Source organism: Gopherus flavomarginatus, chromosome 2, assembly GCF_025201925.1.
Source record: "Gopherus flavomarginatus isolate rGopFla2 chromosome 2, rGopFla2.mat.asm, whole genome shotgun sequence".
NCBI classification, from domain to species: Eukaryota; Metazoa; Chordata; order Testudines; family Testudinidae; genus Gopherus; species Gopherus flavomarginatus.
In genome coordinates this window covers 126,765,920-126,784,364 of record NC_066618.1, presented here as the reverse complement: position 1 = coordinate 126,784,364, position 18,445 = coordinate 126,765,920, and the positions used below count along the sequence as shown (strand labels likewise).

At 39.6% G+C, this 18,445-nt stretch overlaps 1 protein-coding gene across 5 annotated transcripts in view; it reads right to left on the bottom strand.

The window, feature by feature from the left end:
- Positions 1-18,445, bottom strand: part of LPCAT1 (lysophosphatidylcholine acyltransferase 1) — a 205,533-nt gene that overhangs the window by 105,968 nt on the left and 81,120 nt on the right. For all 5 annotated transcript variants that reach the window (XM_050938231.1, XM_050938227.1, XM_050938226.1 and 2 more), the window contains exons 7-9: positions 14,615-14,649; positions 13,293-13,347; positions 3,274-3,356 (exon numbers count right to left, since the gene is read on the bottom strand). In XM_050938231.1, the coding sequence (XP_050794188.1) occupies positions 3,274-3,356; positions 13,293-13,347; positions 14,615-14,649 (173 nt within the window). The remainder of the gene's footprint in view (positions 1-3,273; positions 3,357-13,292; positions 13,348-14,614; positions 14,650-18,445) is intronic.

The following is an 18,445-nucleotide window of genomic DNA, read 5'->3' as shown; positions in this document are numbered from 1 at the left end:
AAAGGAAGTTTAAGGAGTCGGAAGAGATGTAGAGGCTGGAGAATACAGACATACTGGTTTAGGGGCAGCTGCAATGTGTTTAAAATGAAGAAAGGTGTAAAGGGGCCTGCAAAGTACAGAGAGGAGGAAGACAGAGGAAGATAGTGGGGGTAAAGGTAGACAGGATAGCTTGAGGGAAAGATTTAGAACCCATTTAAAGTACATAATCCACCATGTTGTGGGAGAGAACTCATTTATAGCATGGTAGCTTAACTGACAATTAACCGTGGTCTTGAAGTATAGATACCTTAAACTGTGCTAGAGCTTTTGAACTTTTGCACGATTGTTGCACAAGTGAAGAATATGGTTAAATCACAGTTGCCTATGCTTGTAAAACCAAACTATAATCAGTTTTGGGGAATGTATAAAATTGGGATCCCAACCCTGTAATTTTAAAGTGCAGATTTCAAAGAAGAGAGAGATAAACATCAATTGGTGGGAAAATTAAAAACAGAAGAAAATGTGAAGAGACAAAAGAAAGCAGAAAAAACAAGGAAGAAGCAAAGCTTATTGATTCATATAAAATTAGATGTCAAAATGTTACAATACACACACACTGTATGATTGCTTTTTTAAAATCACATCAGGGGACTTCAGGACTCTGTTGCAGAGGGTGCTTCAGAGATCGAGGCTAGTTACTTTGTATGGAGATGAGGTAAACTTAATTTGATTTGGTTTGATTTCCACATTCTTGATGCTGGATATATGAATACTTATATACAATTTTTAAAGAGTTCACTTGCATGTGTGAGAACGCAGACACATGTATTTGAACTTTTACAACTTTTGAAGCATTTACACTTCTTCAGGCATTTGATAACTGCTTCAAGTGTTAGTGCTTGCAAAGTATGCATCCAGGTATCAGCACTCAAATTTGAACACAAAAAAATGTGGCCGGATTAACTCCCCTTCAAGTATTACATCCTTGATACAAGTATGTGTGCCTGATAGTTACCTTAATACGGTTTTCTAGCTACATACAAGTGGGAACTGACTAACACAGTCACAAAGACTATGTTCTGGGGAACATCCTTGACAAAGGTGGAATTGAGCAAGGGGAAGGAGTCTTCCATGGGATTAGGCAACACAGTTAATACATGCAGCAGAGGAGAATTTGTACTTCCCAAAGTCATTTACAGGAGGCAAAGTAGACAACAAAGTGGCACTGGAAGGGGAAACGATAAAGTAGATGCTTCTCCTCTCATTCCCTTCTCCAGGACTAGTGAGAAACAGTGGGGAGAACTGTTAACCAAGCACAGGGATGCCACTTGGGCTGGGGAAAGATGACCCTCTCAGTGCAAGCTGAGATAAGTGGTTACCCAACATACCTTTCTGTGGGGCTGGGGAAGGCAATGAGACTGGCCAGTATGGCCAAATGCCCTTTCCCAAAAAAAAAAGGGAACCAGATGCAATATCAGGCAGCACTGGGAGGAGGTAACAGGTATCACAAGAAGACTGCAGATGTAGATTTCCATCTTTCCTTTAACCCTCCTCCAGGGTCAAGGCAAACTCAAGTAGTACCAAGGAAGAACAACCTTACCCAAGAGTCTCTCTATAAAGCCAGGCAGAAAGAAGTGCTGGGAATCGAACTCAGACTCTTCCATCCCCCACCATTCCCAGCCATCCAGAGGAGCAGAATGGGGGAGTAAGGGAAAAAGATTTCCCACAACCCCTTGGCATCATCCACACCAGGCAGAAGTGGAGGCAGACCTCTTCCAGAGTACCCCTGCAGGACTCCAGGAAGCACAAGGAGGAGTCCCCTCATGGGACCTCAGGAGACACCTAGTAATGGGATCCTCAAGAACAGAATTAACTGACAGGGCACAGGAGAGAGATTTAACCCTCTGTGCTGGCATACATACGGTTTCACAGCTACATTATCAAATGACATTTCAATAGCTGTCTCCACTTCAATTTTGTTTAATAAATACATATTATTGTAAATATACTATGGCTTTCTTATACTTATCTCATGGAAAAGCATACATTTTATGGCAATTATATGGAAAAATCAGTTTTCATTTTATTTTTTGTCTAGTTAGAAATATATACAACCTTTAAATCAGTATTGAGTATAAATTCTACACACATTCATATGTCAAATTAAAGCAACAGTTTAGAAACATTTAGAACATATCCAGTATTTGGATAAATATTTGAACTTCCTTAAGAAAGTTTGAGTATAAGCCACAGGAAAAATACATATCAAATACATTTCTATGTTAGCAATACCATCAAACAAGTAATCATTAAAAACACACATCAATACAATCCTAAGCAAGACCAATTATTTTCTTTTCATATATATATATGTGTGTGTGTGTGTATATATATATAAAGAAAATAAGGACATAAAATATCCTGTTAAATGTAAATTACAAGGTTGCTGACCAAATTAAGATAAATATATAAAAAGTAAGACAGGTATTACAAGTTTAAGTCAAAAGAAACACTGGACTATTATGACAGGGAAATTATGTAAAAATTATAAGGTGCTATGTGTGTATTGCTGCAGTGGTACAAAAGAAATAAGAAATAAAAAGAAACTTGAGAAAAAAACATGTGATTGTGTACCTATACGATCAGTGCATAAACACAATGGAACAGTGTTAAAGTTTGTGCATTTCATGAATCATGAGTCCTTAACTGTACAACATTATTTGCCTTTGGAAATAGTGTTTCCCATTTAATCAGTATTATATCATTCAGACAGACTGAGCTCACTATCATGAACTCTTTTTAGGTTTCTGTATTTTTACATTTGAAATAATGTTAGACAGAATAATTATATATACATTTATAATCCTAGGTGTACCCTATTTTTTTCCTCAATTTAAAAAAAAAAGTAAATTATCTTACAAAGCTTAAACTTCAAGTTATAGCCACTATTTCTTTTTGCTAAGTTCTTATTCTATAACAAAATGTTGTAAGTGCCATGTTAAGATCTGAGGTACGTAGACAGCTAAAGGAACTACAGTAAAGGCAGTATAGTATTGCTATAATACTTGCTTTCTGCCAATCATTGCAGTTTCTTACTTTTCTCAAATAATAAAACACATCAGAAAGAAAAAAGTTAACAATATGTAAAGTTTTAACTACATCATTATGAAATATAATCTACATTTATCTGCAGGCAAGCAAATACTGATAACCTTCAATACTTCTTTTTGATACTAAAGTGAAATCAAGCATCTATTTCTAGTCTATAATCCAATATATTATCAGCATACTTACTCTGCCATTACACGTCTGACATTATTTGCATACAAAGATGGGTTTTTCTTTTCCTCTTCTGAAGGTATATAAACAGGTAGGAACTGTACATAGAAAACTAAATTATAGCAAAGTATTTAACATTTAAAAATATTTGTATTACAGCATTACAGTGAAAAATAAAACAGAACTGCTTCTTAAATTTATAGGACTGCAACAATATTAAGTTAAAAGCAATAAAAAAAAATTTAGAAAATTAAATCTTCACACCCTGAGCTAAGAAAAGCCACATCAAATGCTATAGATGACCATACAGCTATGACTCTGTTTATTTCTACCTTACAGATACAGATTAGCGATGTTTGATTTCCTCTTCTGAGTTGGGGGCAAGAAGATATGTTTTCCCAAACTCAGTGATTCTCCATCTTCATTCTGTACACCATTTCATAAGAGAACATTTGTTTTATGGACCCTGCCCATACCTCTAATCTTTCATTCCCCCATTATCTGGTTCCTGGTTTGTTTGTTACTGGCTATGTGGATAACCAGGCAGAGAAGTGACCACACCAACAGTGGTAATGATCCAAACATTGTTTTGAGAACTTAGATGGTTCTAATTCATTAGGCATACTTACTGGTTTCATTATCTATTTTAGGATTATATACTGCTGTTTATCCTAACATCCAAACACCTTTCACATAAAGCAGATTAGGAATAGTGAAGATTTTAGTGGACATCATGGAGTCTCTGTTTTTTCTCCCTTTTTGGGTACTGTGACCGAAAGCACCACGTATTCACATCCTCCTCACGACTGTAATAATCTTTGTACAAAAGATAACTTGTGAAAACTAACTCACTGGCCAATAATATCATGGTGAAATGTATATAAGAACACATGTAAAGTTATGAATTCTCCTGGCTTGATGTTCTTAGCACATGTTCAAAACCATGCAGCCCTACGCAGGCAGAAGTTTTCTGAACAAAGAAATGTGTGTTGACCTCAATTTATATACACTGCATATACTCGTTCATTGTCCCGTTCATCTATAAGCCGAACCCCCAAAATGGATAGGTAAAATTAGCAAAAACTGTATGACCCTTTCATAAGCTGACCCTATATTTCAGGTGCTGGAAAACTTTGGCTCCCGGCCCGTCAGGGTGAGCTGCCGGTGGGTTGAGACATTTTGTTTACTTGGAGAGTCTGCAGCCATGGAGCCCCTCAGCTCCCTGTGGCTGTGGTTCACCGTTCCCAGAAAATGGAAGCTGTGGGAAGTGGTGCACCACTTCCCACAGCTCCCATTGGCTGAGAACGGCAAACCACAGTCATAGGGAGCTGAGGGGCTCCATGCCTGCCGACACTCCAGGTAAACAAAATGACTATGTATTAGATATTCAATTCAATGATTCCATAGAGTTCAAAATCATCAACTTTTGGTGTAGACCCATTTATAAGCCGCCCCCCACTCTTTGAAGCATCACTTTTTTACCAAAAATATTCGGCTTATGAAAGAGTATATACGGTAAGTAGTAAAGACGGTCTGTGAGACAGCAGGCAGAGGAAATGGCATTTGCATTTCACCAAACACAAGTGAGAAGAAAGGGCATGGGAGTCTCCTTCACCACCAGATTCCATGTCACCTTCTATACTGTTTGAATAAACTTTGCTTTGAGGGGTAACCCTCAGAAGAATCCACTTAAAAGATTAACTGGACTATACGAGAAAGTGACAGAAAACTCCAAACTCCCTCTCTCTCTTTTATCTAAGACAACAAAGGAACCAGCCCTTTGATTTTGGGGGAAGAGCCTGACCTAAGAATTTGGTCAGCCATGTTGCTGGAAACATATGGTAAGGATTTTACCTTTAACCATATTTAGATTATTAAGTTTTAGCTATGAAAAAACATTTCATCTTTATTTTTCTTGTACCTCATTTCTGACTTTAATACCTGATACCGGAATTCACTTAGAAGTCTATCTTCTTTTGTTAATAAATTAACATTTTTTAATCCAAACCAATCCAGTGCTGTGTTTAAACTGAACTGTTTGAGAATTCCAATTAAAGTGGCAAACTGTTGAAGGGCAACTGTTTACATCTGAACTATCCAGGAGTGGTCAAGTAGTAACCAAGGCTGGTGGAAGCCAGAGTGTGACTGGTGTGTTGCTGACAGGCTGCTGGACCAGCGTGGTAGCTATACCCAGTCAGTGTGTGACCTGCATTATAATAGATTTTCTGTGAGTGTCTCAGGTTGGGAGCTACAACATCAAAGCATTGTGAGGTACCCAAGGTTGCAGGGCAGGTGGTGACAATCCCTCACTTATCTGAATTGCAACAGGTGTCTAATCATGAAAATTTAACAGCATGACAAAAGAGTATTAAAGTGCCTTATGAGAAAATGACTTGCTTGTCAGAGGTATACAATTTATGACCGAAGTATCTTGTAACACTTGTGCTCTGAAGGTATATCATTGGATTTCATTCTTGAGCTACCAGTGCAGTAAACCATAAATTTTCCTCACACAAGGTTTTTTGGGGATCTCTGTGGTACTGGTAGCTATAACCTACAGTTTTCTTACTATTCATTAGTACCTCTTCTCTTGCTAAAATCTTCTAAGTCAATTCCTTTATCAGTGGAAAGCAATGGCTCCTAAATTTCAGTCAATTCAAACATACCAAAAAATCCAGATGTATGAATAACATTTCAACTTTTAAAGAGAGTAGGAGGCCTGTGATATGCTGGGTCAACTTCTCAAATCCAATGAGGCTGCTGATATAATGTGTTACTAAAGCTGACGTAAGCCAGCAAAGGGACACAATGAGAAATTTATGGCAAGCAGAGTTAAAGACAATAAGGAGGTTGTATTTATTTATTTTAAACTATATCAAAAACAAAAAGAAATCTTAACAACGGTGTTAGTCCATTCCTACACAGACATAGGAGAATTGTCAATCATAATGCAGAAAAGTCAGAAGTGTTCAATAAATATTTCTGTTCTGTATTTGTGACAGAAGAAGAGGTATATAGCATATGAATAAATACTTTTCATTCTAACAGTAATTCAGTCTGACATTAAACAGCAGCCACTAATAAGTTAGACACATAAATCAGCAGGTCCAGCTAACTTGCACCCTAGAACTTTAGAAGAGTTGGCTGAGGAGCACTTTGGATCATTAATGTTGATGTTCAGTAACTATTGGAACACTGGGAAAATTCCAGGGGACTGAAAGAAAGCTAATAATGTGCCCATATTAAAAATGGGTAAGCAGGAAGATATAGATAACTACAGGCCTGTCAGTCTGCTATTAATCCTAGGCCAGCTGTTCTCAAACTGTGGGTTGTGACCCCATTTTAATGGGATCACCAGGGCTGGCATTAGACTTGCTGGGGCCAAAGCCCAAGCCCCGTCAAAGCCAAAGCGCACCACCCCGGGCTGAAGTCTGAGCCCTATCATCTGAGGCTGAAGCTCTTGGGGCAGTGGGGCTTGAGCTTTGACCCCCTCTTCCCAGGGTGGCAAGGCTCAGGCAGGCTCAGGCTTCAATTCCCCATCCTGGGGTCATGTAGCAATTTTTGTTATTAAAAGGGGGTCACAGTGCAATTAAATTTGAGAACCCCTGTCCTAGGCAAAACAACAGAGCAGGTGATATGAGATTCAATTAATAAAGATTTAAAGGAGGAGAATATAATTAAATGCTAGTCACTATAAGTTTATAGAAACTAGATCTTTTCCAACTAACTTGGTATCTTTTTACAAGATGACAGGTTTGACTGATAAAAGATAATAATATTGATGTAATATATTTAGACTTCTATAATGCTTTTGACTTGGAACTATAAGACATCTTGATGAAGAAACTAGAATACAAAATCAACATGGCACATATAAAATGGGTTAAAAGCCAGCTAACTGACAAGTCTCTAAATGTTACTGTAAATGAGGAATCAGAGGATCCCACAGCAATCGGTTCCTGGCCCTACAATAATGTTTTTATCAATGACCTGGAAGGAAACAAAATCATCACTGATAAAGTTTGTAGATGACACAAAGATTAGTAGACTGGCAAATAATGAAGAGAACAGGTCACTGATATACAGTGACCTGGACCACTTGGTAAACAGGACACAGGCAAACAAGGTATTTCAATATGGCCAAATGTAAGGTCATACACCTAGGAACAAAGAATGTAGGCCACAGTTACAAGAGGGGAGAGACTATCCTGGAAAGCAACAACGCTGAAAAGTCATAGTCAGGGGTCATAGTAGATAATTAGCTGAACATGAACTCACAATGCAATGCTTTGGCCAAAAGAGCCAATGCGAACTTTGGGTTTACAAATGGGAATACTGAGTAATGGTTCAAAGATTATTTTCTATTTGTATTTGGCAATGGAGTGACTGTTACACGAATACTGTCTAGTTCTGGTGTCAACAGTTCAAGAAGGATTTTGAAAAATTGGAAAGGGTGCAGAGAAGAGCTGAAGAATGATTAAAAGATCAGAAAACATGCCTTAGAGTGATAGACTCAAGGAAGTCAATCTATTTAGCTTATCAAAGAGAAGGTTAACGGGTGAGTTGATCACAATCTATATGTTCCTTCTTAAGGAACAAATATTTGATAACACAAGGCTCTTCAATATAGCAGACAAAGATCTAACGAGAACCAATGGATGGAAGCTGAAGCCAGGAAAATTCAGACGAGAAATAAGGCTCACCTTTTTTTAAAGCAAACAAACAAACAAAAAAACAGGGAAGGCAATTAATCAGTGGAACAGCTTTGTTAGCTCCAGTTTTCCACTGCTGGCAATTTTAAAATGAAGATTAGAAGGTTTTGCAAGAGAAGTACTCTAGCTCAATTACAGCTATTGGACTTGAAGCAGAAATTAATACAACCATGTCCTATGGCCTGAGTTATAGAAAAGGGCAGACTAGACAATCACAATATGAATAAACAGGCCTGTATGAGGATGATCCTTTGGTAGCCCAGAGTTGATCTAGGGGGGTTTAATCTACAACCCCCTTATCTCTTCTGCCAGGGTAGCAAGGGAAGCGAGTGGTCAGACTGCTTCCTCAGTCCTCCACTGTTTTCTGCCCCACATGGACATTGCAGCTCAACATGATGAAAGTAGCCCAAGAGTCCTCAAACACATTGCAAGTTGTTCAGAATATATAAAAATTAACTGAAAATGTCCTTTGCACTACCATCCCTCTTGGCTTGTGTTCTGTGCAGTTTAGCTGTAATGGAGAATCTGGTCTAGTATCTTTAGATAACAAGAATTACAACATCTTTACTTCCTCTAAAAGATATAAAAGAGGGTGCAAGATAGCTTGCCCAAACTAGGCATCAGATATGGAGGCCAAGGTGATGGGAAAATGCAGTATAAAAGCATATGAATCTCTCAAAAACGGAAGCGAACAGACATGAGTATCTATGGGCATCACAGTCTTCACCATTGTATTGCCTGAATCAATGGGTATCCAATATCTTTGGCCAGGCCAGGCCAAGCCTATACCTGCTAAAGAAACTTTTTTGAACACTACCTTTTGCTGAAGACATTCCACATGACTAAATTATTTAGCTAAATAGGTCTGGTAGTCTGCAACAGAGTACTGTGACTCTTTACTAGCAAGACCTTTCACTATGAGTGTCTCAGTAACCACTATTAAGTTTGTAGGTGCTATGCACAGTAACTCCTCACTTAACGTTGTTGTTATGTTCTTCAGAAATGTTACTTTAAGTGAAATGATGTTAAGCAAACCCAATTTCCACATAAGAACCAATGTAAATGAGGGGGTTAGCTTCCAGCGAAATTTTTTCGCCAGACAAAAGACTATACACACACACACACACACACAGTATAAGTTTTAAACAAACAATTTAATACTGTACACAGCAATCATGATTGTGAAGCTTGGTTGAGATGGCGGAGTCAGAGGATGGGATATTTCCCAAGGAATGCCTTGCTGCTAAATGATGAATAAGCATTCGGCTGAGCCCTCAAGAGTTAACACATTGTTGTTAATGTAGCCTCACACTCCACAAGGCAGCAAGATTTGAGGCTGGAGACACAATAGACATATGGCAGTGGCTGCAAACATTCCCTGTGGAAACTGAACGTGATGATAATCCCACACTATCCCAATGGAGCACACCACTCCCTCAACTTTCCAAAGTACCAAAGGGTGCAGGTGAAAGAGACAGACACACACAGTGTGTGTGTGTATGTGTGTGTATGAGAGAGAGTGAGAGACAGACGCACATTGCCCCATTAAGTATGTTGACCCTACCCTCAGTACACTGCCTTTTTAAGTAGATCAGCAAGTTGAGACAGCAGCTGCTGCCAGCAAGCTCCCTCCCTCCTGAACCCTGTCGGAGATGGGGTACAGGAGCAAGGGGCAGGAGAGGGAGGAGGGGGACATCCTGACATCAGCACCCCTATTCCCCCACACCTCCTGCACAGCAAGGAGGAGGCTCCCGGGAGCAGCTCCAAGACAGAGGGGCAGGAGCAGCACATGACAGTAGGGGAAGGGACACCTGAACTGCCCAGCAATTGATAGTCTGCTGGGTGGTTGCTGCACAGGGAACATAGGGGAGCTGATAGAGGGCTGCCAGTACACCCTGGTTCCAAGCCCCCACCAGCTAGCTGCAAGGGGCTGCTCTTCCTGCAAGCAGTGGACAAAGCAGGCGGCTGCCAAACAACGTTATAAGGGAGCATTGCTCATCTTTAAACAAGCATATTCTCTAACAGATCAGCAACATAACAGGGAAACAATGTTAACCGGGACGATATTAAGTGAGGAGTTACTTTAATAAGTTTGGCCAATTTATCTTCTAGCCAAAGCTACCAAACTCTCCCATGGGCTTTGTGCAAAATCCCATGCATTTTGAAAAGTACTCAGAATGGCCTACCTCTGCTTCTATTGAAGTCCATGGTAAAACTCAGATTGATTTCAATGGGAAGAGAGTTAAACCAAAGATAAACTCCTGAAAGTCCACTCAATTTTTGAACTGTTGAATACATTGGGAGAGTAGAGTAGTTTGAACAGATTATGTTTTCTTAAAGCCCATTTAAAATAGAGTTCAAGGAGACAATAATTTGTTTTGGAAGCCTATATAGTGATTTCTACTTCCTGGACAGGTATCAAATGGAAGCTGGCAATTTTAGCCAGCCAAAGAAGAAACTGGGACAACACTGGATATTCCAGGGGCAAGTTAAAATGTGTCCGAGGGATGTGCTGGCCACTGCTTCCTGCAGCCCTCATTGGCCTTGAGCGACGAACAAAGATATAACCAGCAAACCTGCGGACGCAGCAGGTAAATAAACCGGCCCGGCCAGGGCTTTCCCTGAACAAGCGGCGGACCGGCTTTGAGAACCACTGATTTAGAGCACCATTTCCCAACAACAGGTCCATGGATCAGTGCTGGTTCCTGAGACCTCTCTGACACCGTTTAGGAAGGCAGCAAGCCAGTCCCTAGTATCAAAAAGGTAGAGAAACACTGATTTAAAGAACCAAGATAACTTTGACAGATAAGAGTTCCTTGCTGTCTTACACTGGAAGCTCAATATCCTTGAGTAGACACCCAGTGCATAACGTCTGTAAAAGCAGCAAAGAATCCTGTGGCACCTTATAGACTAACACAGGATTCTTTACCGCTTTTACAGATCCAGACTAACACGGCTACCCCTCTGATACTTGAATGTCTGTAAAGAAGTTTAAAATGTATTTGGAATAGATTTAATTTAAACTTGTTCTAAATGTACAAAAATGTAGATTTTACTAAAAACCCTTTAACATGGTCTACTTGTGAAATATATTTTATATAAAAGTTACTTTATCTCAATTAGTAGCAGAATTTTTTTCATTTTATTTCAGATACTCAGTTGTGAAAGAGATGGTTGTCTGGGTCTCAATTTTTCTCTCTTTCTTTCTTTCTAACACTACCTGATTAATTATTATTATTCCACTTTGAAATCTGGAAACCTTCTCAATCTGTTAACAAAGTTAAGTGCACCAATATAAAATGGTTAATCCTTCTTTGGGACAGGGAGTGTGACCATGTCTCTGTTCAGAACCCCATAAAGGCACATTTTTCTCAGTTACAATTGTATAAATCTAAATGAATTCCACTGACAATAAATACATAAATAAATTAAAAAAGGAGTACTTGTGGCACCTTAGAGACTAACAAATTTATTTAAGCATAAGCATCTGATGAAGTGGGCCGTAGCCCACGAAAGCTTACGCTCAAATAAATTTGTTAGTCTCTAAGGTGCCACAAGTACTCCTGTTCTTTTTGCGGATACAGACTAACAGAGCTGCTACTCTGAAAACTGACTTAAAAGTAGTTATCCCTGCATCACTTTATGTAACATATAAAGCTCAAGATAATAAAATGAGCATGGGTTGAGAGAAGGTTCCTGCATGCCAAGAGTCTGATTCTGCTGCCCTTAATTTCTCTGAGAAGCGATTTACTGTGTAAACAGTAATATTGATTTTCCATTCAATTTACCACATAAACATACATTTGGACTAAGTGCAACATAAGATACTATGCAAGAATGACAAAGGGTAACAGAATCAGTCCCTTTATAGCCTGTAGATGTTGTAAAGTGAAAGTAATTGAGGTAGTGTTCCTATGCACATTATGGAGGTATACAGGAGGGAGCTCCACTCTAATGTACTTTAAGGAATAAAATGTCATCCCCTGCCACATAACTTTTAAGCTCACCTCTCTATGAAGTGCACAAGAATGGCATAGGACAAAGATTCAGTGCTTTCGAGTTAAATAGTTCCAGACTTATTTGCCAATTTTTGTAAGCCAGTAGAGTTCTGAAGCCCTGGCGGGGAACTACTTTTTATCTTTTCACCAAAAATCTGGGAAATTAATTTAATTATGCAGAGAACATTAAAGAACACGTGGTTAAGCACTGAAAAAAATCAGGAAATGCAAGAAGTTAACTGCATGCAAATACTCCAATAAAATATTGTGCAAGTGTTTCTACAACCTGAGACAAATTTGTTCAGCAACGTGTACTGTGTACTACCCTATTTATGCCATACATTGCTTTTAAAAATAACTTATACTTAACCAGTGGTACATTTATGTAACAGAGCAATAGTAAGTGTTAACTGCAAACTAACTGCCTCATCTCCTCTACTAAATTATTAGATTAGAGGATCATGATGGTGCCTTCAGGCCTTAATCCATGAATCTACTGCCCCTAAGGAAGGTTGTGCTGTTATGAGAGAAACAGCTGGTAAGTTATTAAAATATGTATCTGAGAGAAGAAAACAGAAAAACATCAAACTATCGAAGATACCCTGGACAATTATGACAATCAAAATAGTATAAGCATTCAAGAATAAAATACAGTACAAAGTGCTACAAAATATATAAGCAATGCTATAGAAAAATGTATATTAAACTGTATCTTTTGAGAAAAATAGTATGTTATCATGTAATAGAAGAATATTGTAGTAAAAATGCACAAGAGAACAAGTTAAGGGTTGTACATGAAATCTTAACTTTTGCATTTCCTGACTCTTGTGTGCTTAACTGTGGAACTTTAACATTTGAGGCATAAAGTAAGAGTCTGTTTGGATGAGAAGAAATTGCATGCAGTTACTTTTACTCCTGAAGAAAATCCTTAGTTGCACATCAATACTAACATCCAAAATAAAATACATAGTTACCAGTATATTAACTGGAATGACCATAAGCCCTTTAGAAAGCAGTCTTATGCATAACAGTCCCTTCGGAGACAGAACTACATGGTGATTAAGAGGTTAATCTTGTAAGTGGAGAGGAAGGCTAGTTCTGCTGAAACTTTGGTGAGCCAAGCTTTCAAACAATAGAACTATTTATCCAAAATGTGAGTCATATTCAGTCTGTGCGCAATGAAGTGTTAACATTTTAAGTCTGATTATACATTTTAATTACATTGTTTTGCTGCAGAAATAATATTGTATCATGTATACACAGTCTACAAGAAATGAAGTTTAGTATTGCCTAAAATAGAAAGCATTACTGCTTTTATACTAACCTCAATTTCCACAAAATTGTGAAACTGACACAAGGTAAGCCACAGAATTTCCAGCCTTAAAAAATGAAAAAGACAAGTTTTGAATGTAGCAAATAAGCAATACACAGAATACTGAACTCTTCACCTAACATTATGTTTTTCAGGTAAGACACGTTTTTAAAAAATAAAACTACTTTTGGATTGCACCTTTATGTGTTTTTACTGGTTTCTGTGACCCTCTAAGTTGCATATTAAAAGCAAGGCAATAAAGTAGGAAATCTGAAGCTGTAGAAAAAGTGCCATTCATTATATAACAAGTACACATTTACATACTTTTAACAAAGTAGTAAATTTGCTTTAAAAAAGCATCATGGTCAACACCTGTGTTATTTAAATAAAAAAGTCAGAAGGTGCTGAGACTTTTTGTTTTGACTTGTGGAACAAACTATTATCCACCTTTATTTTATTTTATTTTGAAGTTAGGTGTAAAAGCACAATACCTATTTTATTAGTCTAGCCTTGGAAAATAACAGAACCAGTTCAGTTTTAGACAGCACTGAGAAACTACTCTTCAGGCAGCCAACTAATGATTTAGTAAGGTTCTAAAATATTTTGTCTTCCACTATAGCTACAGAAGTCCCATAGGCACTAATTCACCAAGGAACTGAAGTAGATGAGGAAGAGCCTGGTGAATCTGAGTTACCACCAATCAGTAGCAGAGTTGTATATGTTTTGTGTTGTCAAGAGTTTTCAATGTAATTCAGACTGCCTGGATTCAGAATGGATTGTTTGCCTTTAGGAAACAGACTCTTTTCTGGTGGGGGACAGAGAAACATAGAGTCTTCTTTGCTTGACATTTGGCAAGTACCATGTTGAGTGAACGGAGCTGTATGGAGGAAACTTTCAGAAGTATCAAGTGTGGCAGCCCACTTAGAGGTATTTTCCCAGAAAACATCTTACACCTTAGTCCACACTGGTTTCTGATTCCGTTTGAGGTGCTCGTTTAAACCTACAAAGCTTTAAATGATTAGAGTTCTGGCTGCCTGAAAAACAGCCTCTTATCTTGATGCTATATTACAGCAGGTAAGATCAATTAAGGCACTCAGCTAATAGCTCAGATACAGGAGGAGGATAATGGCAGGGCATTTTCCATAGAATTCACTTTTTCTCTTGGTCTACAAGATTCAAAATCTGTCATTCATTTCTTATTCAAAAACCTCTATCCCCAGACACTTTTTGAGCTAAAATATTTGAAAGCACACTTGTACAATTTCACATAACAATATCAAACTAATTCAGGAAAGCAATTGCAGCACAAAGGGAATAAAATAGGATTGACTTACGCTCCTGGACCTTGCCACGTCCAAGTGATCGTATCCTACATAACAAACAAACAAAGACGCATTGCAAATTCAGTTAATTTGTATTGTAAACTCTTTCACAGCACAATACATGGCACATGCTCTAAATAAGGGGCAGGCAACCTTTTTGGCCTGAGGGCTGCATCAGGTTTTGTAAATTGTATGAAGGGCCAGTGAGGGGAGGGGGTCATGGCCCAGCCTCCACTTCCTATCTGCCCTCCCCTTCTCCCCCTGGACTCTTGCCCCATCCAACTCCTCCTCTCATTCCTGATGACCTCCCTGGGGGCCCTGCCCCATCCAACCACCTCTTCTCCCTGTCCTCTGACTGCCCCCAGAACCCTTGCCCCTGACTGCCCCCTGCTGCCCTATCCAACCCCCCTTCTTCCTGACCGCCCCTCAGAACCCCTGCCCCTATTCAACCCCATCCCCCCACAACCACCATCCACATCCTCACCCCCTGACCACCACCTCGAACTCCTATGCCCTCTATCCAACACCCCCTGCTCCCTGGCCCCTTACTGCGCTGCCTGGAGCACCGGTGGCTGGTGGTGCTACAATCGGGTCATGCTGCTGCCGCCGCCACTATGCAGCACAGAGCACCGGGTCAGGCTGGGCTCTGCAGCTGCGCTGCCCCAGGAGCTCTCAGCTCCACCACCCAGAGCATTGCGGCGGAGTGAGCGAGCTGAGGCTGCAGGGGAGGGGAGACAGCAGGGAAGGGCCAGGAGCTAGCCTCCCAGGCCTGGAGCTTGGGGGCCGGGCAGGATGGTCCCGCAGGCCAGATGTGGCCTGCAGTCCGTAGTTTACCCACCCCTCCTCTAAATTTTCATGGAAATCACAATCCACTATTTTAAAAATCTACCTTACATTACCTTACATTCAGATATTAGGAATGGCAATATACAAAAACCTGTAGAAGAACACTTCAACCTCCCTGGCCACACTATAGCAGACCTTAAGGTAGCCATCCTGCAGCAAAAAAACTTCAGGACCAGACTTCAACGAGAAACTGCTGAGCTTCAGTTCATCTGCAAATCTGACACCATCAGTTCAGGATTAAACAAAGACTGTGGATGGCTTGCCAACTACAAAACCAGTTTCTCCTCCCTTGGTTTTCACACCTCAACTGCTAGAACAGGGCCTCATCCTCCCTGATTGAACCAACCTCATTATCTCTAGCTTGCCTGCATATATATACCTGCCCCTGGAAATTTCCACTACATGCATCTGACGAAGTGGGTATTCACCCACGAAAGCTCATGCTCCAAAACGTCTGTTAGTCTATAAGGTGGCACAGGATTCTTTGCTCAAAAGACAAAACATTGAAAAATATACTTCGAAATAAATATGGTGCATATTCACTTCCCTAATTAGCAGATTTTTCACATACAAAAAACACTGTCAGCATCCTTGACTTTTGCTTAAAAGAACAAAACAGTAAAGGAATAGAAGTACTGTCTCAAGAGATTACATTGTCTCTCCTCTGACTCTCTGTATTGTCTTGAACACAAAATATTTCTTTTTCTCTGAAGAAAACCAGCCACCCAAAATTGAAGATGCAGTACGCGCGCACACACACCCAGGCGCACACACACACCCCCCAAAAAACCCCTAAAGCATTATAATTACTCCACAGACTCTGCCCTGTAAATTTTTCCTTAATTAGTTTAATCTTGTTGGAGGTCTGCGCTGACTTTGTGACAAGAGAACTGCCAGGAAAGACACTCATTTATACAGCAAAATCATTCAATATATGGTAGTAGTGTGCAGATATATAGGAAGCTACAGTTTGTACCATGAAGAACTTATAATCTAAAAAGACAAAACCAGTGAAAGATGGGAGAGAAGGATGCAATATACAGAATGGTCAAGGTAATGACTGGCACAAATGTTATTAGTTCAGTGTCTTCCATTTTTGTTACACAGAAATAAAGCTATTCTCAATAGCACCTCTACCTTGCCAATATGAGTTAGCTACCTTTTTGTTGGCATTATAGCAAAAGTGGGACTTTAAGTGGTATTTGAAACAGGAGAGGGTACTGCCTTTGCAGACTAGTTCAGAAAAGACTAGTTTCATGCGTAAAAGGAAAGCCTGGAAAAAAGCACAGAAATTATTGTGGAAGAAGTGGACAAGCTAGGCATCAAGGCTATCAAGGGTGGAGTAAAAGGATTGAAACATGGTGTAAGAGAGAAGGGTAGAAAGTAAGAAGGGATAGTTATGCAGGGTCTAGAAGAGGAGACCAAGAAGCAAACTTGATCACGTAAAGAAAGGAATAATGGGGAGATGCAATATTTAGATCAAGTGAGGAAGGTTAATAGTAAACGGGTAACAACATGGGTGTCAGGGAGGCAAGAAAGAAGCAGGTCACAGCAGCCAAAAGGGAAGACTATGGGGGCCTATAGAAAAAGAGTTTTAATTGTGTGGACTGAGGGAGGGGGGAACAGAACCTTAGAAATGCTGGAGGAAGAAAATGAAAGATTTTGCAAAGATCTGGATTTGTGATTTTGGGGGGGGGTAAGAGGGGGCAGCCGCGGGACCAGCGTACCCTCCGCAGGCAAACCGCCGGAGGCAGCCTGCCTGCCGTGCTTGGGGCGGCAAAATCCCTAGAGCTGCCCCTGACGATGACTTCTAGGTTATGGGCTTGAGCAACTACATAAATAGGTAATGGAAAATGGAGGCGTAAAAAGGGTTCAGAAGAAAGATAAGGACTTCAGTTTTCAAGAAGGAAATATCAAACAGATAGTAGTTTAAGCACTACACCCTCCTAACTGTATGTTTCTAGATTTGATGTTTGGTACCAAACTCAATTCAGAATCAATAAGATTAAGAGTCCCAGGATCTTGAAACTTATGGACAATGTCAAAATCTTGCTTTAATATCTTCATCACTGCTTAAAACAGAAACAGAATAAAAGAAAGTAGCATGTACAAAAAACAAGAAAATCAAAGTTAAATATGCTTACATGAATCTGAAAGGTTAGCAGCTATGAAAAAGAAACAGTGAATTGACTATAATGGCTAAAGTTAAATCTTGAGTTTAATATTTTTTCTGAGCTTGATAAAAACAAGAATATGTCATATGAAAAGAAAAAGGGACACTTTCCATGATAATCAATGCTGGAATGTGACTTAAGACTCATCCTACTTCTAGGGTGATGTGGCAACTTCCAATAGCCAGTTGTAATCTTCCATTGCTAGAAGGGCTGCTATTGGTGATCCTGGAGCTGCTAAAGTACCCTGGGACTGCAGACCTATTAAGTCTGGGTTTCTTTTATAGGAGTCTTTCATTTTCAGGCATTCTCCTTCAGGCATCTGAGTGTTGCCTGAATCGCTCAAATCAGAGAACACCTATGGCCTAGAGCAGCAACCATAGTTCTGTAGATACCAGAGAAATCAAGCCTCCTCCCTAGATTGCCACTATTTGACTAGCAAATAGGACAGTCGTTTCTCAAAAGTGGGCAATGTCTTAATACCTCGTTTCTGGGTAGTGATATCATTAGGTAATGAATTCAACTCAGTATTCTGGCCACCACTTTAAGCAGCGGATATGACCTCTCTGACCTGGGAAATTCTGGCAGTTTGTTGTATCTGTTAACATACCTGGGCAAAAAATTCTCAACCCAAAAGTCACCTCAAGCAGTTGTAACTCATGTGTCCCTCCCACTCCATGTGCGAATTAACTGTCATTACTAAGTAAGGATATGGGCAGTGGCTGCAAAGACCAATGATCAGTCTCTATTTTGGAAGATGGGGTTCCTGACTGCAGGAGACAGACTGGCTGAAGCTTATAATAGGCTCTCACTACCCTGTTATGTA